A 26,616-nucleotide genomic window follows, 5' to 3' on the forward strand; every position below is an offset into this window, starting at 1 on the left:
GGATCCCAAGTTCCCCAATCATGTTTACGTTCTCGATAAGGCACTTTATGGCCTTAAACAAGCCCCACGAGCGTGGTATGATCACCTTACTCAGATGTTACATGATCATGGGTGTGAAATTGGGAAAATTGACCCCACTCTTTTTACTAAGAAGGTCAAAGGGAGTTTGTTCATATGCCAACTATATGTTTATGATATTATCTTTGGTTCTCCTAACAAAGCTTTTAATGAAGATTTTGTCGCACTAATGACCAAAGAATTTGAGATGTCTATTATGGGAGAGTTGAAGTTTTCCTTACATTCGAAGCCAAGCAACAAAGTCAAGGAACCTTCATAAATCAAGCAAAATATACCCAAGACATGCTCAAGAGGTTCAAGATGGATGATCTCAAACCGGACAAGGCAAACACTCCCATGCCTCTCAACTTCCATCTTGACCTCGATCCCAATTGTAAAGTTATGGATCAAAAGGTATATCGCTCTATGATTGGTTGTTTGCTTTAACTTTGTGCATATAGACCAGATATTATGTTGAGTGTGGGAATTTGTGCATGATTTCAATCCGCACCTAAGGAAAGTCACTATGTGGCGGTCAAGAGAATCTTTTGATATTTGGCTCATACCCCAAACATTGGCTTATGGTATCCCAAAGGTGTTTCATTTGATCTCATAGGATACCCAGATTTGGATTGGGCGGGAGACCGTGTGGAGAGGAAATCAACTTCCGGAGGTTGCCAATTCCTTGGTTGCTCTCTGGTAAGTTGATCTTCAAAGAAACAAAATTGTGTTTCTCTCTCGTCCACCGAGGCCGAGTATGTTGCTCGTGCAAGTTGCTGCGCTTAGTTGCTCTCGATGAGGCAAACTTTAAAGGATTACGGTGTCAGTTATGACAAAGTGCCACTTTATTGTGATAATTTAAGTGCAATCTCGATCTCCAACAACCCGGTTCAACATTGCAATATGAAGCACATTTGTATTCGTCACCATTTCATCCGGGATCATATCAAGCATGGGAAATTGATCTCATTTACCTCAACACTAATGATAAACTCACAGACATTTTCGTGAAGCCATTGAATGAAGAAAGATTTCACGAGTTAAAGCATGAGTTAAATATCATTTATTTGAGCAATGTGGATTGAACTTAGGCACACCCCACCACTCTCATCATATTATTTTGTTTAGTTGTAGGCATGGATTTAGGGGGGTGTTGTTCTCTCAATGAACTCTCCCTCCCCCTATTGTGCATAAATCGATCAAGTCTTTCACATTTGTCATTTTCAATGATACTTGTGCTTCAAAGCAAAGTTTTGATCTTGGGCCCAAGGTTAAAATCTTCACGGTGCCATACCAATTGACTCAAACATAGGTAGCTTCGGCCATCACCCCCTCCTACTTGAGGCATTTGCATCTTGAGAGCATGTTGTATCTCTTTCGTGTCACTCCAAGTTGATTTCTCTCTATTTTATTTCTTCACAACTTGGGGTGTCACCATCACTATGACAGTGCTTTAAAGTCTCATGCCACTTCTCTGCTTGTTTTTTGTCCGTTTGGGGCGATACTACCGATGATAAGAGGTAGTATCGTTGGTCGTAGCGGTACTATCGCTCCACGAGCGGTACTATCACTTATGTGACTCCACAGGGGGTTATGGGGCACGGGCACGGGCAGTTTCACTCCCCATACCCATTCATCCCCACTCCTCCTCATGGGTCTCTCTCCCCAGACAACCCAAGGGCTCCGATGGCCGCCGCCAATCTCCATTTTCGGTCGTTCTTTCGCGATTCCAACCGGTGGAATCGATCCCCACCCCTTCCTCTTGCCATGGATACCAATATTGCCCTCGTTCTTCTCTTTGTTTGGTCTATTTTTCAGATCTAGGTTATGGGCAATATGAGGTGTATCTCTCGTTTTTTAGTCTCAATTCATGGCATGAGTAGGGTGTGGTAGGTGGCTCGGGATTAGACCTGATGTTATTGTAGGAATTTGGTGCTCGTGGCATTCCTGGTAGTACCGGATCTGACCAAGTGGTGGTTTTCACCCCACGGTCTCCGCCCTGAGTGGTACTATCGCTCTTTCGGAGGATACTACCGCCCATAAGAGGTAGTACGCTCCTGATCGCGGTACTACCGCTCTAGGCTGACATGTGCACTTCATTCCTACTATTTCATCACCTTTTCTCCCATTTCTTGGTTTCTTGTTGACTTTTTCACATCGTTTACTCTCGTGTTTTCCTCCAGATCTATTTTGGATCTCAGGAGGTGGCAACTCTGCTCATCAGGAGCGTAGGACGAACCCCAGCCGTGGAAGCACGAAGCGTTACCGTACATCTTAGGAAGATAGCTCAAGTCGACCGCAAGGGTCTGTTCAAGAGGAAAGTGCTAGCCAGGCTGCTTCCAAGTCTAAGGGGAAGCGCCCTGCTGTTAGGCCATTGAAGTCCCAATCCATGGCCACTCTGAAAGCTAAGGACTTCTAGATATCTCGCAAGAATGATCCCTATGGGGAACCTCGGGACCCATCTGTGTGCAACCGTCCCTTCTGGACCAAGCAACAACTATCTATCTACACTGATGTTTTGAAGCACAAAGAGAACCTGTATGTTCCCAATGTCAAACCCATTGATGTGGAATACTTACAGCAAAATGTCACGTACTTCTGGACTTCTCTTACTCTTTGTGAAAAGTTGGGTATACTCAACATCATGTAGTTCAACAAAGACTTTGATCCCGAGATTGTTGTAGTATTGTTTGCCATGGTGCATTTGGGCACTGATGCAGAGACGACTCTTACTTGGATGACCAACGGTAAGCTGGTTTCCGCTCCCTGGAAGTCGTTCATGAACTTGCTTGGCTTTGATGATAAGGGACTCGAGAATCCTCTTGGCTTCGTCCACATAGAGAGTATGTCGCAACTCACAAGCAAGCACTTTACAAGTACAGTATTGAGACAATCTCCTCTACAACAGGCAAGTCCACTTGGGTGCTGGAACCATTTTTAGATATCATGCACCGCATCTTCCGTCACACTCTGTTTCCTCGAGTTGGGAATCTGGATCAGGTACACTCATACTTGGTGGATATGCTCCTTTACTGCGAATTTCATAAGTTCAAGGTTAGGTGAAGCCACTGGATGTTTCTCATGTTATGTGGTTTGAGCTTCTTTCTGATGTTTCTGAGTGTAAGTGCCCCATCTATGGCCCCCATATGATGTATTTGATTGAGAAGACCTAGGCAGAAACATTCCCTGGCGAGCTGTTTGAGTGGCGGGAGCTGGTATCACACAAGGTTGTGCAACTTCGACAGAAGGATAAGTGGGCTAATCACACTGCCCGTGAGTAGGATGTACCATAAGGTATGGATGAGGATTCTTATGATGAAGAGGTTGATGAGGATTTTGTGGCTGAAGATGACACTGCTTCCCGTGTTGTGCCCCCTACTGTAGAACATCTTAGGCTAAGAAGCTCAAGGAGAAGACGAAGAATCTCTTCTGTCTGCAGTCCAAGGGTCTGTATAGGGCTCATGCGGCTGGAAAGGCGGCTATCAGTCATCACAAGGCTCTTGGTAGGCATGCTGGTTTAACGATTGAGAGCAGTTCTGAGGACAAACTCACTGATGAGGACACCTAGATTGCTCATCACTACCAATGGGATTCCGATGCTGAGTTGCCTGGCTCTCTTGTTCCTCCTGGCACCGTTCAGCAGAACTCTGAGTCTGCAGAATATTGATGTTCAGCATTACTGCCCTTCCTGGATCCTCTTTGTTCTCTCTGTCCTTTTTGGCGTCTTGCTGCCAAAGGGGGAGAGAGTTTGGATTTGCGAGAGTCACGAGTGTTCTTTTTGTTGCCCATCTTTATTCACTCGTGAACTCTTTTATCATTTGCTTTGCTTTTATATGTGTGTGAGACTCTTGTGAGATTACGTCATATGGTGTGAGACATATGCCACCTTAATTTTATCGTATTATTAAGTTTGTGAGATGCTTATCTTGTGCCCTATTATTAATGCTCACATCACTTCTTGCATCTATATTACTTTTAGTTTCCCCTAAGCGCAAGTAGTGCGTGTCTATAAAATATTGGGGGAGTATTGATTCTAGTGTGTGCACTTTGCATTCCAAAAGCATACTTAAATAGTGCACACATCTAGGGTGGGGGGCTGTCAATATTTTGTAGAGAGTGGGGTTTGCGTTCTATCTTATATATATCTTCTATGCAAATCCCGTCTTGTCATCAGTCCACCAAAAAGGGGGAGATTGTAAGGGCATATTTCTACCCTAGTGGTTTTGGTGATTGATGACAATGCGTTTGCGTACTAATCGTGTGCACTAAGCCTTTCAGGTTTTTCATCATTTGGCACAAGACGATTCATGCCCCTCGGTGTATTTATATGAAGACGATTTTCTCTCTTATGTTTTGTTGTCGGTGGAACTGAGTCATAGGAAAAGCCGTAATATTAAGAGGGGGCCCGCTTCAAAAAGGTTTGGGTGGAATTATTACGTACACATTCCTTCGCACCTTCTTTCCCGCCTTAATGGAGCATCCTTCCTAGCCCTATCCTGCCTAGAAAGATCCAAGCGATAGTACCTCTCTGTTGAGCGGTACTACCTCTTATCAGCGGTAGTATCTCCTGTTGGGGAACGTCGCAAGGGAAACAAAAAATTTCCTACGCGCACGAAGACCTATCATGGTGATGTCCATCTACGAGAGGGGATGAGTGATCTACGTACCCTTGTAGATCGTACAGCAGAAGCGTTAGTGAACGCGGTTGATGTAGTGGAACGTCCTCACGTCCCTCGATCCGCCCCGCGAACAATCCCGCGATCAGTCCCACGATCTAGTACCGAACGGACGGCACCTCCGCGTTCAGCACACGTACAACTCGACGATGATCTCGGCCTTCTTGATCCAGCAAGAGAGACGGAGAGGTAGAAGAGTTCTCCGGCAGCATGACGGCGCTCCGGAGGTTGGTGATGACCTTGTCTCAGCAGGGCTCCGCCCGAGCTCCGCAGAAACGCGATCTAGAGGAAAAACCGTGGAGGTATGTGGTCGGGCTGCCGTGGAAAAGTCGTCTCAAATCAGCCCTAAAACCTCCGTATATATAGGTGGGAGGGAGGGGAGGAGGCAGCCTCAAAACCTAAAGGTTTGGCCGAAATTGGAGGTGGAGGAGTCCTACTCCAATCCTACTTGGAGTAGGATTCCACCTTCCCACTTGGAAACTCTTTCCACCTTGTGTTTTTTCCTTCTCAAACCTTATGGGCCTTAGTGGGAACTTATTCCAGCCCACTAGGGGCTGGTTTATCTCTTCCCATAGCCCATGAGACCCCTTGGGGCGTGACACCCCTCCCGATGGTCCCCGGCACCCCTCCCGGCACTCCCGGTACACTACCGATGAGCCCGAAACTTTTCCGGTAATGCACGAAAACCTTCCGGTAACCAAATGAGGTCATCCTATATATCAATCTTCGTTTCCGGACCATTCTGGAAACCCTCGTGACGTCCGTGATCTCATCCGGGACTCCAAACAACATTCGGTAACCAACCATATAACTCAAATACGCATAAAACAACGTCGAACCTTAAGTGTGCAGACCCTGCGGGTTCGAGAACTATGTAGACATGACCCGAGTGACTCCTCGGTCAATATCCAACAGCGGGACCTGGATGCCCATATTGGATCCTACATATTCTACGAAGATCTTATCGTTTGAACCTCAGTGCCAAGGATTCATATAATCCCGTATGTCATTCCCTTTGTCCTTCGGTATGTTACTTGCCCGAGATTCGATCGTCAGTATCCGCATACCTATTTCAATCTCGTTTACCGGCAAGTCTCTTTACTCGTTCCGTAATACAAGATCCCGCAACTTACACTAAGTCACATTGCTTGCAAGGCTTGTGTGTGATGTTGTATTACCGAGTGGGCCCCGAGATACCTCTCCGTCACACGGAGTGACAAATCCCAGTCTCGATCCATACTAACTCAACTAACACCTTCGGAGATACCTGTAGAGCATCTTTATAGTCACCCAGTTACGTTGCGACGTTTGATACACACAAAGCATTCCTCCGGTGTTAGTGAGTTATATGATCTCATGGTCATAGGAACAAATACTTGACACGCAGAAAACAGTAGCAACAAAATGACACGATCAACATGCTACGTCTTATTAGTTTGGGTCTAGTCCATCACATGATTCTCCTAATGATGTGATCCCGTTATCAAGTGACAACACTTGCCTATGGCCAGGAAACCTTGACCATCTTTGATCAACGAGCTAGTCAACTAGAGGCTTACTAGGGACAGTGTTTTGTCTATGTATCCACACAAGTATTGTGTTTCCAATCAATACAATTATAGCATGGATAATAAACGATTATCATGAACTAAGAAATATAATAATAACTAATTTATTATTGCCTCTAGGGCATATTTCCAACAGTCTCCCACTTGCACTAGAGTCAATAATCTAGTTCACATCACCATGTGATTCCAACGAATCCAACACCCATATAGTTATGGGGTCTCATCACGTCTTGCTCGTGAGAGAGGTTTTAGTCAACGGTTCTGAAACTTTCAGATCTGTGCGTTCTTTACAAATCTTTATGTCATCTCACAGATGTTGCTACTACGTGCTATTCGGAAATGCTCCAAATATCTACTCTACTATACGAATCCGTTTCACTACTCATAGTTATTCGGATTAGTGACAAAGCTCGCATTGACGTAACCCTTTACGACAAACTCTTTAACCACCTCCATAATCGAGAAAAGTTCCTTAGTCCATTGGTTACTAAGGATAAATTTTGACCGCTGCTAGTGATTCAATCATGGATCACTTTCTGTACCTCTCAACATACTTTGAGTCAGGGCACACATCAGATGCGGTACACAGCATAACATACTTTAGATTCTACGGCTAAGGCATAGAAGACGACCTTCGTCTATACTCTTTATTCTGCCGTGGTCGGGTTTTGAGTCTTACTCAAATTCACACCTCACAACGCAACCAAGAACTCCTTCTTTGCTGATCTATTTTGAACTCCTTCAAAAACTTGTCAAGGCATGCATCTTGTTGAAACTTCTATTAAGCGCTTTCGATCTATCTCCATAGATCTTTGATGCTCAACGTTCAAGTAGCGCAATCCAGGTACTCCTTTGAAAAACTCCTTTCAAACAACCTTTTATGCTTCACAGAAATTCTACATTACTTCTAATCAACAATATGTCAACCACATATACTTATCAGAAATTCTATAGTGCTCCCACTCACTTCTTTGGAAATACAAGTTTCTCGTAAACCTTGTACAAACCCAAAATCTTTGATCATCTCATCAAAGTGTATATTCCAACTCCGAGATGCTTGCACCAGTCCATTGAAGGATCACTGGAGCTTGCATACTTGCTAGTATCTTTAGGATCGACAAAACCTTCTGGTTGTATCACATACAATGTTTGCTCAAAGAAACCGTTGAGAAAACAATGTTTTGACATCCTATGTGCAATATTTCATAAATAATGCATCAACAACTAACATAATTCTAACAGACTTTTAGCATCGCTACGAGTGAGAAAGTCTCATCATAGTCAACTGTTTGATCTTATCGAAAACATCTTTGCGACAAGTCGAGCTTTTCTTAATAGTGACTTATCACCATCATCGTCTGTCTTCCTTTAAAAATCCATCTTTACTCAATAGTCCTATGACCATCAAGTAATTCTTCCAAAGTCTACACTTTGTTTTCATCCATGGATCCTCTCTCGGATTTCATGGCTTCCAGCCATTTGTCGGAATCTGGGCCCACCATCGCTTTCTCCATAACTCGTAGGTTCACTGTTGCTCAACAACATGACCTCCAAGACAGGGTTACCGTACTACTCTGCAGCAGTACGCGACCTTGTCGACCTACGAGGTTTGTAGTAACTTTATTCGAAGCTCAATGATCACCATCATCAGCTTCCACTTCAATTGGTGTAGGCGCCACAGGAACAACTTCCTGCGCCCTGCTACACACTGGTTGAAGTGATGGTTCAATAACCTCATCAAGTTCTACTACCCTCCCACTCAATTCTTTCGAGAGAAACCTTTCCTCGAGAAAGGATCCGTTTCTAGAAACAAACACTTTGCTTTCGGATCTGAGATAGGAGATGTACCCAACTGTTTTGGATACCCTATGAAGAAGCATTTATCCGCTTTGGGTTCGAGCTTATCAGACTGAAACTTTTTCACAAAGTGTCGAAACCCCAAACTTTCAAGAAACGACAGTTTAGATTTCTCTAAACCTCAGTCTATACTGTGTCATCTCAACGGAAATATGCGGTGCCCTATTTAAAGTGAGTGCGGTTGTCTCTAATGCATAACCCATAAACGATAGTGGTAATTCGATAAGAGACATCATAGTATGCACCATACCAAATAGTGCGTGGCTATGACGTTCAGACACATCATCACACTATGATGTTCCAGGTGGCATGAACTGCGAAACAATTTCCACATTGTCTTAACTGCGTACCAAAACTCGTAACTCAGATATTCATTTCTATGATCATATCGTAGACAGTTTATCCTCTTGTTACGACGAACTTCACTCTGAAACGGATTTGAACTTTTCAACATTTCAGACTTGTGATTCATTAAGTAAATGCTCCCGTATCTACTCAAATCATCAGTGAAGTAAGAACATAATGATATCCACTGCGTGCCTCAGTACCCATTGGACTGCATACATCAAAATGTATCACTTCCAACAAGTTACTATCTTAATTTCATCTCAATGAAAACAAGGCCTTGCTCATGTGGTATGGTTTGCATGTCACTAGTGATTCGAAATCAGGTGAGTACAAAGATCCATCAGCATGGAGCTTCTTCATGCAATTTATACTAACATGACTCAAGCGGCAGTGCCACAAGTAAGTGGTACTATCATCATTTAACTCGTATCTTTTGGCACCAATGTGTAACACTACAATCGAGATTCAATAAACCATTGAAGGTGATTATTCCAGCAAATAGAGTAACCATTATTCCTTTTGAATGAATAATCGTATTGCAATAAACACGATCCAATCATGTTCATGCTTAACGCAAGCAGCAAATAACAATTATTTAGGTTCAACACCAATCCCGATGGTAAAGGGGGCGTGTGACGTTTGATCATATCAACCTGGGAAACACTTCCAACACGTATCGTCACCTCGCCTTTAGCTAGTCTCCGTTTATGCCGTAGCTTTCATTTCGCGTTACTAATCACTTAGCAACCGAACCAGTATCCAATACCCTCGTGCTACTAGGAGTACTAGCAAAGTACACATCAACATTATGTATATCAAATATACTTCTCTCGACTTTTGCCAGCCTTCTTATCTACCAAGTATCTAGAGTTGCTCCGCCTCAGTGACTGTTCCCCTTATTACAGAAGCACTTAGTCTCGGGTTTGGGTTTAATCTTGGGTCTCTTCATTAGTGCAGCAACTGTTTTGCCGTTTCACGAAGTATCCCTTCTAGCCCTCGCCTTTCTTGAAACTTAGTGGTTTTTCAAACCATCAACTATTGATGCTCCTTCTTGATTTCTACTTTGGCAGTGTCAAACGTCGCGAATCTCTCAAAGATCATTGTATCTATCCTTGATATGTTATAGTTCATCACGAAGCTCTCAAGGCTTGGTGGCAGTGACTTTTGGAGAACCATCACTATCTCATCTGGAAGATTAGCTCCCACTTGATTCAAGTGATTGTCGTACTCAGACAATCTGAGCACACGCTCAACGATTGAGCTTTTCTCCTTTACTTTGTGGTCAAAGAATTTTGTTGGAGGTCTCGTACCTCTTAACAAGGGCACAAGCATGAAATCACAATTTCATCTCTTTAGAACATCACTTATGTTCCGTGACGTTTAAAACGTTTTCGGTGCCTTGCTTCTAAGCCATTAAGTACTTTGCACTGAACTATCGTGTAGTCATCAGAAACGTGTATGTCGGATGTTCACAGCATCCACAGACGACGCTCGAGGTGCAGCACACCGAGTGGTGCATTAAGGACATAAGCCTTCTGCGCAGCAACGAGGACAATCCTCGGTTTTACAGACTCAGTCTGCAAAGTTTGCTACTATCAATTTTCAACTAAATTTTCTCTAGGAACATAAAAAAACAGTAGAGCTATAGCGCAAGCTACATCGTAATTCGCAAAGACCATTAGACTATGTTCATGACAATTAGTTCAATTAATCATATTACTTAAGAACTCCCACTCAAAAAGTACATCTCTCTAGTCATTTGAGTGGTACATGATCCAAATCCACTATCTCAAGTCCGATCATCACGTGAGTCGAGAATAGTTTCAGTGGTAAGCATCCCTATGCTAATCATATCAACTATACGATTCATGCTCGACCTTTCGGTCTCATGTGTTCCGAGGCCATGTCTGCACATGCTAGGCTCATCAAGCTTAACCCGAGTGTTCTGCGTGTGCAACTGTTTTGCACCCGTTGTATGTGAATGTTGAGTCTATCACACCCGATCATCACGTGGTGTCTCGAAACGAAGAACTGTCGCAACGGTGCACAGTCGGGGAGAACACAACTTCATCTTGAAATTTTAGTGAGAGATCACCTCATAATGCTACCGTCGTTCTAAGCAAAATAAGGTGCATAAAAGGATTAACATCACATGCAATTCATAAGTGACATGATATGGCCATCATCACGTGCTTCTTGATCTCCATCACCAAAGCACCGGCACGATCTTCTTGTCACCGGCGCCACACCATGATCATCCATCAACGTGTTGCCATCGGGGTTGTCGTGCTACTTATGCTATTACTACTAAAGCTACATCCTAGCAAAATAGTAAACGCATCTGCAAGCACAAACGTTAGTATAAAGACAACCCTATGGCTCCTGCCGGTTGCCGTACCATCGACGTGCAAGTCGATATTTCTATTACAACATGATTATCTCATACATCCAATATATCACATCACATCGTTGGCCATATCACATCACAATCATACCCTGCAAAAACAAGTTAGACGTCCTCTAATTTTGTTGTTGCATGTTTTACGTGGTGATCGAGGGTATCTAGTAGGATCGCATCTTACTTACGCAAACACCACAACGGAGATATATGAGTTGCTATTTAACATCATCCAAGGACCTCCTCGGTCAAATCCGATTCAACTAAAGTTGGAGAAACAGTCACTTGCCAGTCATCTTTGAGCAAAGGGGGTTACTCGTAACGATGAAACCAGTCTCTCGTAAGCGTACGAGTAATGTCGGTCCAAGCCGCTTCAATCCAACAATACCGCGGAATCAAGAAAAGACTAAGGAGGGCAGCAAAACGCACATCACCGCCCACAAAAACTTTTGTGTTCTACTCGAGAAGACATCTACGCATGAACCTAGCTCATGATGCCACTGTTGGGGAACGTCGCAAGGGAAACAAAAATTTTCCTACGCGCACGAAGACCTATCATGGTGATGTCCATCTACGAGAGGGGATGAGTGATCTACGTACCCTTGTAGATCGTACAGCAGAAGCGTTAGTGAACGCGGTTGATGTAGTGGAACGTCCTCACGTCCCTCGATCCGCCCCGCGAACAATCCCGCGATCAGTCCCACGATCTAGTACCGAACGGACGGCACCTCCGCGTTCAGCACACGTACAACTCGACGATGATCTCGGCCTTCTTGATCCAGCAAGAGAGACGGAGAGGTAGAAGAGTTCTCCGGCAGCGTGACGGCGCTCCGGAGGTTGGTGATGACCTTGTCTCAGCAGGGCTCCGCCCGAGCTCCGCAGAAACGCGATCTAGAGGAAAAACCGTGGAGGTATGTGGTCGGGCTGCCGTGGAAAAGTCGTCTCAAATCAGCCCTAAAACCTCCGTATATATAGGTGGGAGGGAGGGGAGGAGGCAGCCTCAAAACCTAAAGGTTTGGCCGAAATTGGAGGTGGAGGAGTCCTACTCCAATCCTACTTGGAGTAGGATTCCACCTTCCCACTTGGAAACTCTTTCCACCTTGTGTTTTTTCCTTCTCAAACCTTATGGGCCTTAGTGGGAACTTATTCCAGCCCACTAGGGGCTGGTTTATCTCTTCCCATAGCCCATGAGACCCCTTGGGGCGTGACACCCCTCCCGATGGTCCCCGGCACCCCTCCCGGCACTCCCGGTACACTACCGATGAGCCCGAAACTTTTCCGGTAATGCACGAAAACCTTCCGGTAACCAAATGAGGTCATCCTATATATCAATCTTCGTTTCCGGACCATTCCGGAAACCCTCGTGACGTCCGTGATCTCATCCGGGACTCCAAACAACATTCGGTAACCAACCATATAACTCAAATACGCATAAAACAACGTCGAACCTTAAGTGTGCAGACCCTGCGGGTTCGAGAACTATGTAGACATGACCCGAGTGACTCCTCGGTCAATATCCAACAGCGGGACCTGGATGCCCATATTGGATCCTACATATTCTACGAAGATCTTATCGTTTGAACCTCAGTGCCAAGGATTCATATAATCCCGTATGTCATTCCCTTTGTCCTTCGGTATGTTACTTGCCCGAGATTCGATCGTCAGTATCCGCATACCTATTTCAATCTCGTTTACCGGCAAGTCTCTTTACTCGTTCCGTAATACAAGATCCCGCAACTTACACTAAGTCACATTGCTTGCAAGGCTTGTGTGTGATGTTGTATTACCGAGTGGGCCCCGAGATACCTCTCCGTCACACGGAGTGACAAATCCCAGTCTCGATCCATACTAACTCAACTAACACCTTTGGAGATACCTGTAGAGCATCTTTATAGTCACCCAGTTACGTTGCGACGTTTGATACACACAAAGCATTCCTCCGGTGTTAGTGAGTTATATGATCTCATGGTCATAGGAACAAATACTTGACACGCAGAAAACAGTAGCAACAAAATGACACGATCAACATGCTACGTCTTATTAGTTTGGGTCTAGTCCATCACATGATTCTCCTAATGATGTGATCCCGTTATCAAGTGACAACACTTGCCTATGGCCAGGAAACCTTGACCATCTTTGATCAACGAGCTAGTCAACTAGAGGCTTACTAGGGACAGTGTTTTGTCTATGTATCCACACAAGTATTGTGTTTCCAATCAATACAATTATAGCATGGATAATAAACGATTATCATGAACTAAGAAATATAATAATAACTAATTTATTATTGCCTCTAGGGCATATTTCCAACATCTCCATGGCCGGCGGTAGTACCGATCCAGGGTGGAAGTGGTCTAGCTAGTTCCGCTGGCTAGTGCCGCTGTCCGTGGGTCTCGACACTTTTCGTGTCGGACTTAATAGTTTCTGGAGCGGTAGTACATGGCGGTAGTACCGCACAGCGAGTAGTTGTGCCGCTTGTTACTACCGCGCCAGAACCTCTTCGTACTTCTGAGCTAGGTGCGCATCATATCTTGAGCGGATATAGGAGGTGGTACTACCACTTACGAGCGGTACTACCTTTCCCAACCCTAAGCCCCATTGTTGCTCCAAGCTCCATTTTCACCCGATCTCTCTCCCTAGCCAACAAAACTTGTTGATACTCAGGGTTTTCTTGAGAGGGCCTTGATCTATACTTCCACCAAGAGGAATTTGACCCCCCCCACTAATCCCCCGCGGATCTTGTTACTCTTAGGTGTTTGTGCACCCTAGACAGTTGAGGTCACCTCGAAGCCATATTCCATTGTGGTGAAGCTTCATGGTTTCGTTGGAAGCCTCCAATTCAGCTGTGTAGATTGCCCCAACCTTATTTGTAAAGGTTTGGTAGGTGCCTTCAAGGGCATCACTAGTGTAATGACGACACCTCGCATTGCGTGAGGGCGTGAGGATAATACGGTGGGCTTAGTGGCATCTTGGGAGCATTGTGCCTCCACACCGCTCCAACAGAGACGTACTTCCCCTCAAAGGGAAGGAACTTCGGAAACACATCCTCGTCTTCATCGGTTCCACTTGTAGTTACTTCTTACCTTTACTTGTATTAGTTACTTACTTGTTATTGTTGCTAGCATCATATAGGTTGCTCACTTAGTTGCTTATCTAGATAACCTATTTGTTGCTAAACTTAATTTGTTAAAAAGATTAAAATTGTTAGTTGCCTATTCACCCCCTCTAGTCAACCATATCGATCCTTTCACACGTGCTCCCGACCCGATGTCCCCACACGGCTCGGCGCAGCGCACACGCATGCTTGTTCCAAGCCCCGCGTTCATCACAAGACGTTAGATGCAACATTGGACGACTGATTTCCCTCGCCCGTGAGATGAACGTTGCGTTGTGTGGATAGAGTCACATGGTGTGGCCACTGAGGTACTCATTTATTTTGAGTCACCCATAGTTACAGGGAGTTTTGCACTTTGAACCTCCAAGGCCAGGGTAATTAAAAATTGATATGCTATTTTACCACACCACATTTCGAAAGAATGGTACTGTTTATTAATGAAAAAGTATGACACCAAAGAGAAAGATTTATTTTTTGATGCGCTTTGAACCTCCATGGTCTGGGTAATTACAATTTTGACATGCTATTTTACTACGCCACATTTGGAAAAGCATGCCACCAAGAAGCGTACTATTTATTGATAAAAAAGTATGGCACATAGATGAAAAATGTATTTCTTGTTGGGCTTTGTGCCTCGAGGGGTAATGCTTTTTCTTTCATATTTCACATTTGGAAAGAGGGTTGGTTTTGTGTATAGAAGCCTTTGCTTCTGTGAGTCTAAATCATCTCATACATTTTCTTTTGTAGTGTTTAGAGAATCATTCCTTGCTTTAAAAAAATACAATCATTCCTTAATGCCAAAATGAGAAAAATGTCTTAACAAAAGTCATGATAGCAAAGTGAACACATGCTTACTCTTATTAGCTTATCGAAATTCCATAGTAGTGGGTGTTTTAGCCTCAAGGAGTGCCATGTAGCACTAATGACTCGAGTCTTTTCCCCGTCATTAAAAAATGTTTTAAGATGTGAAAGTTATCATAAAAGTATGGGAAAGATACGTCCAATCAAGGCACCTAGAAATCCACCTACCATCACAAACTACCCCCTTCGATCTTTATTAACTTTCATGACAATATGAACGAAGGGAGTAATTTCTTTCGCTGATCCAAGCCAAGTTTCATAATATTGGAAGTGTAGTTGAGGAAGCCAAACATTTAAAACGAATATACATAATTTTGAAAAAGACCACGAATTGGTATTAAAAAGTGTGGCACTTAATACATCTAGAAGTACTCCTAGATAACATCAGTAGTGGACATACATACTGGTAACACAATTGCTTTATTTGATGAAGCACTATATATAGGCAACTCTTAATATAATGCCTTAATTGTATCATACATATAATTAAAGAAATGGACTATGTCGAATTCCATAGTGATCAAGATCATGCTACTACGACCACGTGACACATGTGGTAAGCAATCTAAATAATTTTTAAAAAAGATCACACTACTACAAAGTTACTACACACCAATTTGTCATATGTTTCTCACTACTCAAAAAGTGCACAAAACAATCTTAGCACAAAAACTCCAACTACAACGAAAGAGGAAGCAAGTTCTCCAAATCAATCGATTAAGAGTTTAGGACACCTAACTAAATAAAACATAACACAAATAGGAGTTTCGACGAGGACCCCGACGCACAAACTCCCTTCACCTTAAAATTCTTACTTTGTTCCTCCGCCTTGCTTTTCCCTCCCGCTTCCGACTCCTCCCCCACCGCTCCCCATGTCGGCGGCGTAGGTGGACACGGCGGAGCCGGTGGCGGAGTGTAGAGGCACGCGAGAGTCGTAGGCGCTCGTGAGGAGATGGCGGCGCCCTCCTCTTCGGCCGGGTTCGGGGGCATGTCGACGGACAACGCCAAGGGCCTGGCCCTCGCGGTGTCGTCGAGCGCCTTCATCGGTGCCAGCTTCATCGTCAAGAAGATGGGGCTCAGACGGGCCGCAGATTCCGGCGTCCGCGCGGGTGAGTTGCGCCACTCAGTGGCTGAGGCCCCACTGCTTCCTTGCTTGCTTCCTCCGCCGTCTGGATCTCGCCGGTGTGGGTTGGTTGGTCGGCGAGGGGGTCGATTGGGAGGCTGATTTGGGGTAGTGGGTAGCGGAATCGAGCGGAGCTTGATTTTGGTTGCTGTTCTTTGCTTGGTTGGTGGGAGGGATCTGCCCGTGGTAAAAAACAAAAAGGAGTGGCGCGGCTTATTCTTCTCGGGTAGATTGGCTGTCCAGGCCAGTCGAATCGAATAAATTCCTCGGAACAATGGAGCTTGCCTATCATTGCAACTTCTCTGGAACTTTTCTTGCTCTCGTTGGTCAGAACAGAGGAGTGGAGTTGACGCTGGAAAAAAGGGGTAAATTTCGGACAGGGGGGCGCGTTCTTCGCGCTAGATTTGGCCGCGTGGGGAGTCCAGTTGACTCCAGACTCCAGAGCGAAGGCTCGCATCTTTCCGTTGCAATTGGATGGCTTGATTCTCTTCTCTTTCTGCGGTGTGAAAAAGACTGCAATGATTTGGTTTTGTCGTTGGACGTTCTTGCTGCTTTGCTGTGCGGTTTTGATCCGAAAGCTTACATGAAAATGCAGTCCATGATCTCGCCCTTGTTTCGTGTCTTGGGTTTCTCTTGTTGGAATTGAGATGAGTGAGTCTGGAAGATTTTTTTTGGGGGTGGGGATGGGCTGGGGCTGGGATGGCCTGGGGCTGGGATGGCCTTCCACAGTTGTCTTCCATTGCTAAATATGCTTATGGATGGCGTCCATTATCGATGGCTCGTTGGGAGAGAATATGTTTAGATAGAAACTTTGGGTTGCAATATGTCTTGTCACGAGCTTACAGGTCAAACTATCTGATGGGGTCACTGATCTTTACCTGGATTTCTGTTTTGTTGGATTGATTCAAGTCAAATTGGGTGTTGTTACTTGTATAGAGCTTCCTCAATCATGAATAGATCTGCACTAGTTGAGATCATTTGCACATTGAAGTGGTTTACTGGCACATTCTGTTCAAGAGACAATGACTCAAACACGCTGTTTTCGAAAATGACAAGAGAACCAATAAATCTCAGAGCAGCCCGTGTTTTATGTTGTCCTGCTGATCAGTGTGGCTATTTAGTTTGTTAGATACTCAGGTTAAAATGATCAATTTCACAGCTTACTATTTGGTGTAAAACTCGAATAGTTTTGTTATTCCTTGCAACAAAGTCTGCTGGTGATTTCAGTTTAGTTACCATGAAGTCTGACAAATGCTCTTTTGTATCATCAATTATTTAATCATACTTTATGCAAATTTTAGTGCTGAATATAATAGGAGTGTTTATGTACATGAAACAGGTTATGGAGGGTATTCTTACTTAGTGGAGCCACTTTGGTGGATAGGCATGATTTCTAGTAAGTCACTCTCCATTCTTTCTAAACGCCATGCCACTTTTTTAATTTTTAATACTATATTTCTTTCTTTGCTTTATCACATATTTGGGACAAGTGTTCTCCGTCCAATCGTAGCATGTTTTGTCTGATCATTTTCGCACTGTTATTCTTCCTTGTTAAATGCCTGACCATGATGAGATTTTTGGTGTCTCTCAGTGTCACTTCACGTTGGCTGCAATGTCCATTTCCCCAGGGACACAGATACACACGAAGATGGTTTTAAGTTTAAGAGTTGAGATTAATATTGGTAACTTATAATAGGAGAAACTAACACTTTGTAATGAGGCAGATATTAGTGCAGTGAAAAAGAAACATGTTTTTGACAAGGTTTAGCTAGATGTAGCATATTTAGACACAATACTGGACAATGAAAGTGGCTAGAGAGCAAATGAATTCTTATCATTGGAATGCGATACTTCAGTATGAACGTCCTTTAATGCTGTTTGCTGTTATTAGGGAATAGAGATCCATTTTTCCCTTCAAATATCTATTGAATATTATTGAGTGGAACTTGACAGAATTGGACTTCAGGGCTTTATATGTTTGTATGTATAGTATCTTTTTATGCTGGCAAAGTTGCTGCCTCAGTTTTTTAGGAAAATGTACTAATACTTTTGACCAAAAGAAACTTGACTAATGTTTGCTCACATGGTCTCCTATGAACAGTGATTGTTGGCGAAATAGCTAATTTTGCTGCTTATGCATTTGCTCCTGCTATTCTTGTCACTCCTCTTGGAGCACTCAGTATAATAATCAGGTACAGTCGTAGGAGTTCCATAGAAAACTCTTAATAATGTTCCTTAGCTTGCTGCTTATTGAACCAAAATAACAGTTCATTCTAAATGTTTGCAGTGCTGCACTTGCTCATTCCATTCTACAGGAGAAACTGCACACCTTTGGTATACTTGGTTGTGTTCTTTGTGTAGTCGGATCGATCACAATTGCACTCCATGCTCCACAGGAGCGTGATATTGATTCTGTAAGGGAAGTTTGGGATCTTGCAACTGAGCCAGGTATTTACAACTGAAACATAGTGATGACAATGCCAATATTAACTTAATTCATATTTCACATGCTAGATGGATTCAATATTGTTTTCTTTGTTTTCTCAGCTTTTCTTTCATATGCGACCGTAGTAGTGGTGGCAGCCTTGTTCCTTATATATTTTGTTGTCCCTCAACATGGACAAACAAACATCATGGTGTACATTGGAGTCTGTTCTCTTCTAGGATCTCTCACCGTATGCGTTTTCCCCAAACAGATAACTCTTGCCTATAGCATAATTCATCTTGTGGTTTCTTTATGGGATTTTCACTGAATCCCATTTTCCATCTGATAGTGAAAATTTAACAGGTTATGAGTGTAAAGGCTCTCGGAATTGCATTGAAGTTAACATTCTCGGGAGTGAACCAATTATTTTATCCTCAGACCTGGGCTTTTGCTCTGATTGTTGCTACCTGCGTAAGCACCCAGATAAACTATCTAAACAAGGTAAATGTTTCAGTTTCTGTGTTATTATTGATGCCATAGAGTTGTGCATTGGTGAATCAAGCTGGATAAGGAACTTGAGGGAGCAGAAGTTTTTTTTTTCTGTTACACACAGACTCAATAGTGCATAAACATGTCAGCCATCATATCACCCAAGAAAATATCGATGCCTATTTCTGGCATTTCTGCATACAATGTCACATGCACATTTGGTGCCAACGGGGGGTCACCTTACATTTTGCCTGTCATATAGAAGGCCTTCTCGTTAATTGAGCGAGTTTTTTTGTTTGTTTGTAGTTTTAGCTTTGGCTATCTCTATTTCTCATTCTGTTGATTTACAGTAAAATACTCCCACCATCCCAAAATAAGTGACTCAAAAATGACTCAACTCTGTACTAAAGTTAGTACAAAGTTGAGTCACTTTTGAGTCACTTATTTTGAGACGGAGGGAGTAGTATATAGTAATACACCATGTATTAGTGTTTGGTCCTTGCAAAGAAAAGGTCATTACCTTCTGCAAGTGATTCTCCTCAATATGTAATATTTTTTTTGTACATGAGTTGGAACTGGGCTTCGGTTAATTAGGAATGTTCCAACAACTCTCCAATGCATGCTGCTTTTTGTTATTATATGTTTTGTATTGGCACTCAAAGTTCTTTCTGTTGAGCCACTAACACAAGCAAATCATGTTTATTGTTAACAACAACATTTTATTTCATCTGTAAATTGCAGGCACTGGACACCTTTAATACAGCAGTTGTCTCACCAATATATTACGTGATGTTTACCTCGCTAACAATTATAGCCAGTGTGATAATGTTCAAGGTAACATTTTGCATCGTTTTCAGTGCACCCTTTGGTAGAGGCTAGGGTTCTACCAGGTCTCGGACGTAGGTTGTAGGGGTGGAAGTGCGGGCTGCGAGGTTGGGGACGCCGGCGGTTGGGCGCCGTCGCGGCGTGAGAGAGAGAGAGAGAGGCAGCTAGGGTTTGGGGCTCTCGTCTCCTGAGGGAGACGACAACAGAATATATTGTTTATTGTCTGCTTAATATCGAAGGGATACATGTGTTTATATAGGAGGACAGCCTCCACTAAACCCTAGATAACTTGGACTCTAATACAACTTGGACTCTAATATAACTTGGACTCTAAGATAGGTAAGATAACTTGGGCTAAGCCCGTAATTAACCCTGCCCATTGGGCCTCCTCCGTTGGTATGTTGTACCGGTCATAACATCTCTCCCCGCCTTCTCAAACAGCTCGTCCTCGAGCTGAACATCTGGAAACTGCTGGCGGAAATCGTCGAGCTTCTCCCAAGTCGCTTCCTCCTCTGGCAGGCCGGTCCATTGTACCAAGACATGCCAGACGCCGCGACGCTGTTGCGCCTGTAGCACCTTCGCCACCTGTGCGGAAGCTGGAAGGAGGCGACCATCCGAAGTAGGAGGAAGGGCCGGTGTCGCTGCAGGAGGGTCCCCGCGGTAGGCCTTCAGTAAGCCGACATGGAAGACGTCGTGGAGGCGAGAACCAGCTGGCAGCTCCAAGCGGTATGCGAGTGTGCCGACACGCTCCAGCACACGAAAGGGACCGGCGTAGCGAGGTCCCAATTTGCGCTTGGAGCGCGGGTCCAGAGACTGCGTGGTCCTGTGGAGGAGGCGCAGCCACACCCAATCGCCCACCGCGAACTCCGCCTCGCGATGATGAGCATCGTAGTACTTCCGAGCCAGCTGCTGTGCTTGGAGAAGACGCTGGCGTGCCTCAGCCAGAATGTCGTCGCGGGTGCGGAGTAAGTCGCCCGCCGTCTCGGACCGAGCCGTCCCAGGCTCGTAAGGGAGCATCGCCGGAGGTGGGCGCCCGTAGACCACCTCGAAAGGCTTGGTGCGTAGGGCGGAGTGATAGGAGATGTTGTAGCAGTACTCCGCCCACGCCAGTCCACCCAAGCTCGTGGACGATCACCAGTAACACAGCGCAGGTACATGGCGATCACCTTGTTGACCACCTCGGATTGGCCGTCTGTCTGAGGGTGGAACGCCGTGCTCATGTGGAGCTTCACGCCCGCCAGTCGAAAGAGATCCCGCCAGACATGTCCCGTGAACACGGGATCACGATCGCTGACGATGGACGACGGAAAAACCGTGGAGGCGGACGATGCCGTCGAAGAAGGCCCGCGCCACGGAGGCGGCTGTATATGGATGACCCAGGGCGATGAAGTGCGCGTACTTGGAGAAGCGGTCAACACCGTGAGGATGATGGATTTGCCGCCCACCTTGGGAAGGCCCTCGATGAAGTCCATGGAAATATCCGCCCACACCTGGGAGGGTACGTCCAGCGGCTGCAGTAGACCCGCGGGTCGTAGTGTCCCCGTCTTGTTCCGCTGGCACGTCACGCACGACCGCACCTAGTCGCGGACCATCGCGCCATCACCGGGGATGTAAAAATCAGCACGAAGACGATGGAGAGTCTTCTGCACGCCCTCGTGCCCTGCAGAGTGCGCTAAGGTCAGGACCTGGTGGCGCAGGTCGCCATGGTCGGGCACGAAGATGCGGCGGCCATGTAGGAGTAGCCCCTCGTCCAAGCGCCAGGGCGCGTCCAGCTCGCCGGCGTCAAGGCGCTGGCGCAGGCCCTGGGCGTCCACGGCCGTCGAAGTTGCCCGGCGAATGTCGTTGATGAAGGCGAAAGATGGCCCGGAGCGAATGCACATGATAGTGCCAGCCATGGCGACGTCGTCCGCGACATCCTCAGTGTCGCGGCGGGACAAGGCGTCGGCGACCGTGTTGAGACGGCCGGGGCGGTACTCAACGGTGAAGTCGAAGCCAAAGAGCTTGCTGATCCACTGGTGTTGCGGAACTGTGGAGAGGCGCTGGTCCAGCAAGAACTTGAGGCTGTAGTGGTCCGTGCGCACACGGAATGACCGGCCCCAAAGATAAGGCCGCCAGTGGCGCACCGCCTGAACCAGCCCAATAAGCTCGCGCTCGTAGGCCGCGAGCTTGTGATGGCGAGCGGCGAAGGGGCGGTTGAAGAAGGTGAGCGGTCCCTCGCCCTGGTGAAGGACGGCGCCGAAGCCGATGCCAGAGGCGTCGCAGCCCACGATGAACGGCATATCAAAGTCCGGCATCTGGAGGACGGGTCCCGTCGTGAGCGCCCGCTGGAGAGCCTCGAATGCCGTAGTCGCCTCCTCGTCCCAGGAGAAGGCGTCGCGTCGAAGGAGACGCGTCAGTGGCGCGGCGATGAGGCCGAAGTCCCGGATGTACTTCCGGTAGTAGCCGGCGAGGCCCAAGAAGCCGCGGAGCGCCCGCGGTGACCGCGGGATCGGCCACGCGGCGACCTTGTCCGCGTCCATCGCTACCCCTAAACCCTAAAACCCTAAACCCCTAAACCCTAACCCCTAAACCCTAAACCCTAAAACCCTAACCCTAAACCCTAACCCTTAAACCCTAAACCCTAAACCCTAAAAACCCTAAACCCTAAACCCTAAACCCTAAAACGCTACCCCTAAACCCTAAACCCTAAACCCTAAACCCTAACCCTAAACCCGGCGCCGGCGGTTGGGCGCCGTCGCGGCGTGAGAGGTAGAGAGAGGCGGCTAGGGTTTGGGGCTCTCGTCTCCTGAGGGAGACGACAACAGAATATATTGTTTATTGTCTGCTTAATATCGAAGGGGTACATGTGTTTATATAGGAGGACAGCCTCCACTAAACCCTAGATAACTTGGACTCTAACTTGGACTCTAATACAACTTGGACTCTAAGATAGGTAAGATAACTTGGGCTAAGCCCGTAATTAACCCTGCCCATTGGGCCTCCTCCGTTGTTACGTTGTACCGGTCATAACACCCTTATTGCCAACTGAACTTCCTTAAGTAAAATATTGCAAACATTGCTGCTGGACTGCGGCACGATTCTAAATTTATGTCATAAGTTGCGCCTAAGTGGCCCGGTAGAGGTTTACCTGAAAATAGCTCTCACGAGTCACAATGATATGGACATCTGAGCATATAGTGCCACTGAAATTGTAGTTTAGGATTATTGCCTTTTCCTGAATGCAAGCCACATGAGCATTGTAATTGGACCACTATGATATTTAACTATGCATATTTATGGATGTTGGGAACTGGGGATGCTTTAAGTTCTAGTTGCATACCCATTTACCAAGCAATGCTGCTGTGGTTGTTATGTATGCATGATGACTTGTGCTTTTTTATCTTGATCAACATACCTTATTTTTTCATTGATGCTGGTACTCTCATAGAAAGATAGCTACATCCTGGCAGAATTTTCTCCTCAGCTCGTAGCTCATTGAAATGCAGGATTGGGATCGGCAAAATCCAACACAGATTGTGACGGAGATGTGTGGTTTCGTGACCATCCTTTCTGGGACATTTCTCCTTCACAAGACGAAGGACATGAATGACAGTATGTCATGAGTTTAGCCATTTTACGCATCTTTATTAGAAACAGAATCTTACCATGTCTAATGAGATTTTGTTCTGAATAGGTACTGGGCCGACTCTGTCTACACGGCGAACAAAGCATGCTAGTCAGACTGCATTTGCCATCGAGGTTCTTCCACTAAAATATCAAGATTGTGTGGATGACGAGACCTTGCCATTATCACTTCCCAAGGCTGATAATCACTACCTAATGCAAGAGCTTCCTCTTAGATACAAAGACTTGAATATGACCTAATGGATATTCCTTTGCCCAAGCGAAGTTTGCCATGCACAGTTTCAGGCAGGATTAGTTGATGAGGAACTGAACTTGGAGGTTTTATCTCATCTTTGCTGTTGGATAGAATGAGGTTATGGAAATTATAAGTTGATAGTATTATCCTTGCTCCTTCCTGGATGAGGAACGAGGGATGATGATTTCACCTTTTATAAGGAGAAATGAGGGATGCTGTCAAACATGAGTTCAGTCAAGGGATAGTTACTCGGGAATACCAACAAGTTCTAGAAAACCGGATGAAGTGTACTTACATACAGTGGCATCATTTATTATTATACCATTTTTTCTCCATTTTTAGACAGTCAAGCAGTTATGCTGCAATTTGAGCTTATCTGATTTTTTAGGAAGGTGTTATATAGGAAAATCAAACTTCATTCTGTTATTATTTTTACTTGTACCTACCTCATAAATTGCTGCCAGTTAGGTACCAACTGTTGTCTGTGTAAGTATCAATTCATAAGTTTTGGCAGACAGCTGATGAACCCAATTCTCATGTCTCATCGTAAATATTTTTTGAGGTTGGGTCATTGCGTTATGCCATTGATTCTCCTTGTCTTGAAACAATGCAGTTCACTGGGCAGTTAATTTTGACTAAAACAGGAAGTAGTGCATGAGTTTACAATCTTATATTAGTACATATCTTTGCCATACTCTGCAAGTTCACAGAAAGGTGTGTTTGATGATCCAAGATGATTTCCAAAATAATTAGAAATAGTTGGTGCAAGGACATGGAGTTTTGTCTGAAACATCTACGGATTTTATCATCTTTTTTATATAGAAGGTAGTTAACATACCCCCGCCTTTATACTCCCTCCGTTCCTAAATATAAGTCCTTTTATACATTTGAATATGGATTATATACGGAGTAGCGCATTTTGGAGACCGAGCTTCATGAAACTTCTTATTTAAAAATAAATAAATCAGAAGTCATAAATTTCAGTTTCAAAAAAAGTGTATGTGCAAAAAATTTCAGGATGAAATACCTTGAATTGCGATCTGCGAAAAAAGAAACATGGACTGTGAGATGAACAGTACATATGCTAAAAAGCCCCAAATTTATCTTTTTTGTGTAGCTCATATTTTAATGTATTTCAACCTGAAAATTTGTACACATGTATATTATGTATCTAGGTACATGTGTATTTATTTTTAAAATTTATTTAAACTGAATTTTTGAATTTTGAAGTTTTTAAATATAGGCCTTCATGAAGCTTGGTCTCGGTTTGGCATTTTTGCTACATACAGATGAATATAAAAGTATTTTAAAGTATAGATTCATTCATTTTGCTCACTAAATAGTTCCTATTAGAATATCTAAAAGATTAGAACGGAGGAAGTATTTGTTTACAAGGGAGTATTCTTGTGTGAATTGGTTTTTTCTCTCTCTCAAATCATCAACAATGCTTTTGTGCGTTCACCTCAGTATAGTAACCACTAGTGGCATGGGCACACCCTTACGCGCCTCTTGGGCATATATGGACGCATTTATTAGCTTTTATACTTGTAAACGTGCTTGTGTGAGTAAAACGGATCAGCAACCATACCGTATATAAGTTAGAGCTGCTGAATAGAGAATTGCCTTGAATAGGAATACATCACTAGTAAAAAAGAGGGCTTTGATCCAAGTCCTCAAATCCTATTAGTCCCGGTTCACATATGAATCGGGACCTATGATGACATTGGTCCCGGTTCATGAGGCCAGGGCGTCGGCCGGGCATTGTGGGCCATTGGTCCCGGTTCGTCTCACCCTTTTGTCTCGGTTCCAGTCAAGAACCGAGACTAATAGGCAGGCAACCATTCGTATCCCTTTAGTCCCGGTTGGTGGATCAAACCGGGATTAAGGTGTGGTGGCGGGCGTTCGTACAACCGTTCGTATCCTCCTTTAGTCCCGGTTGATGGATCAAACTGGGGTGGCGGCCCTTCGAATCACCCCTTTAGTGCCGGTTTGTCGTCCAACCCGGGACTAAAGGTCCAAACGGTTCGCCCTCCCGCGTCGTTTACAGCGATAAAAACTGCACCCGAAGCAGAGTCTATCGCCATTCTCTGTTCTTCTCCTCTAGCGCTCTCCTCTATTCTTCTTCTTCATTTCTTCTTCCCCTCTCTTCTTCCATTCTTCTTCCACCATGACATATGAAACCAGAATGGTGCGCGCACATGGCACGACCGAACTTACGGTGGGTACACGAACGAGAGCACGACGGTGCCAAATTTTCTTAGACGGTTCCAGGCGTGGGTTGACGCCGCGCCGGAGCGTGAGGCGTTCTTGGGGCTTGATCTAGAGTACACGACCGACCAACAAGGTGTTGCCATCATCCAGCTGTGTTTCAAACAACATGTCTTGATCTTCCAATGGGTGAGGTAAGTTTTGAGTCTTTCTTTGATCCAAGGTTATGAAAATTGCATGTATTGATCTTATCTAGGTTCCATTTGATAGCAATATGGAGTTTCTATATACGTTCTATTGGATAGTTAATTGAGGGTTTCTTAATCAATCCATAGGATATGAAAATTGCATAGGATAGCAATATGTGTTACAACATTAGATATATTGATCTCCCTAGGTTCCATTGGATAACATATATTGAATTCCCTAGGTTCCATTGGATAGCAATATGCAGTTTCTATATATGTACCATTGGATATATAGTTAATTGAGGGTTTCTTGATCAATTCATAGGATATGAAAATTGCATAGGATAGCAATATGTTACAATATTGGAATCCTGTAAAGATTATTTTCTCTTTAGTTGTAGTGATTTTTTTTTCATTGGTAAGTTTTGAGGCTTTCTTTGATCCAAAGGTTATGAAAATTGCATATACTCATCTCTCTAGGTTCCATTGGATATCAATATGCAATTTCTTTATATGTTCCATTGGATAGTTAATTGAGGGTTTCTTGATCAATTCATAGGATATGAAAATTGCATCGGACAACAATATGTTACAATATTGCAATCCTATAAAGATCAAT

The 26,616-nt window shown here is 44.6% G+C and overlaps 1 protein-coding gene across 2 annotated transcripts; it reads left to right on the plus strand.

Moving 5' to 3' along the window:
* Positions 1-15,665: 15,665 nt before the first annotated feature.
* On the plus strand, positions 15,666-24,132 carry LOC123447916 (probable magnesium transporter NIPA4). Of its 2 annotated transcripts, XM_045124638.1 has the most exons (9): positions 15,667-15,989; positions 17,343-17,399; positions 18,105-18,195; positions 18,291-18,451; positions 18,551-18,678; positions 18,792-18,929; positions 19,659-19,751; positions 23,228-23,333; positions 23,416-24,132. In XM_045124638.1, the coding sequence occupies exons 1-9, from the start codon at positions 15,833-15,835 to the stop codon at positions 23,604-23,606; spliced, it is 1,122 nt and encodes a 373-aa protein (XP_044980573.1). In that variant the 5' UTR covers positions 15,667-15,832; the 3' UTR covers positions 23,607-24,132. The 2 variants fall into 2 exon arrangements, with proteins under 2 accessions (XP_044980575.1, XP_044980573.1); XM_045124640.1 differs by lacking the exon at positions 19,659-19,751 and having other exon boundaries at positions 15,666-15,989.
* The last annotated feature ends 2,484 nt before the right edge of the window (positions 24,133-26,616 follow it).

Source organism: Hordeum vulgare, chromosome 4H (assembly GCF_904849725.1).
Source record: "Hordeum vulgare subsp. vulgare chromosome 4H, MorexV3_pseudomolecules_assembly, whole genome shotgun sequence".
Classification (NCBI taxonomy): domain Eukaryota; kingdom Viridiplantae; phylum Streptophyta; class Magnoliopsida; order Poales; family Poaceae; genus Hordeum; species Hordeum vulgare.

Coding starts and splice junctions, on each gene's coding strand:
- LOC123447916 (XM_045124638.1), top strand. CDS start 15,833: ATGGCGGCGCCCTCCTCTTCGGCCGGGTTCGGGGGCATGTCGACGGAC. Junction 18,452..18,550: donor GGATCTTGCAACTGAGCCAG/GTATTTACAACT, acceptor TTGTTTTCTCAG/CTTTTCTTTCATATGCGACC. Junction 18,679..18,791: donor CTCTTCTAGGATCTCTCACC/GTATGCGTTTTC, acceptor AAAATTTAACAG/GTTATGAGTGTAAAGGCTCT.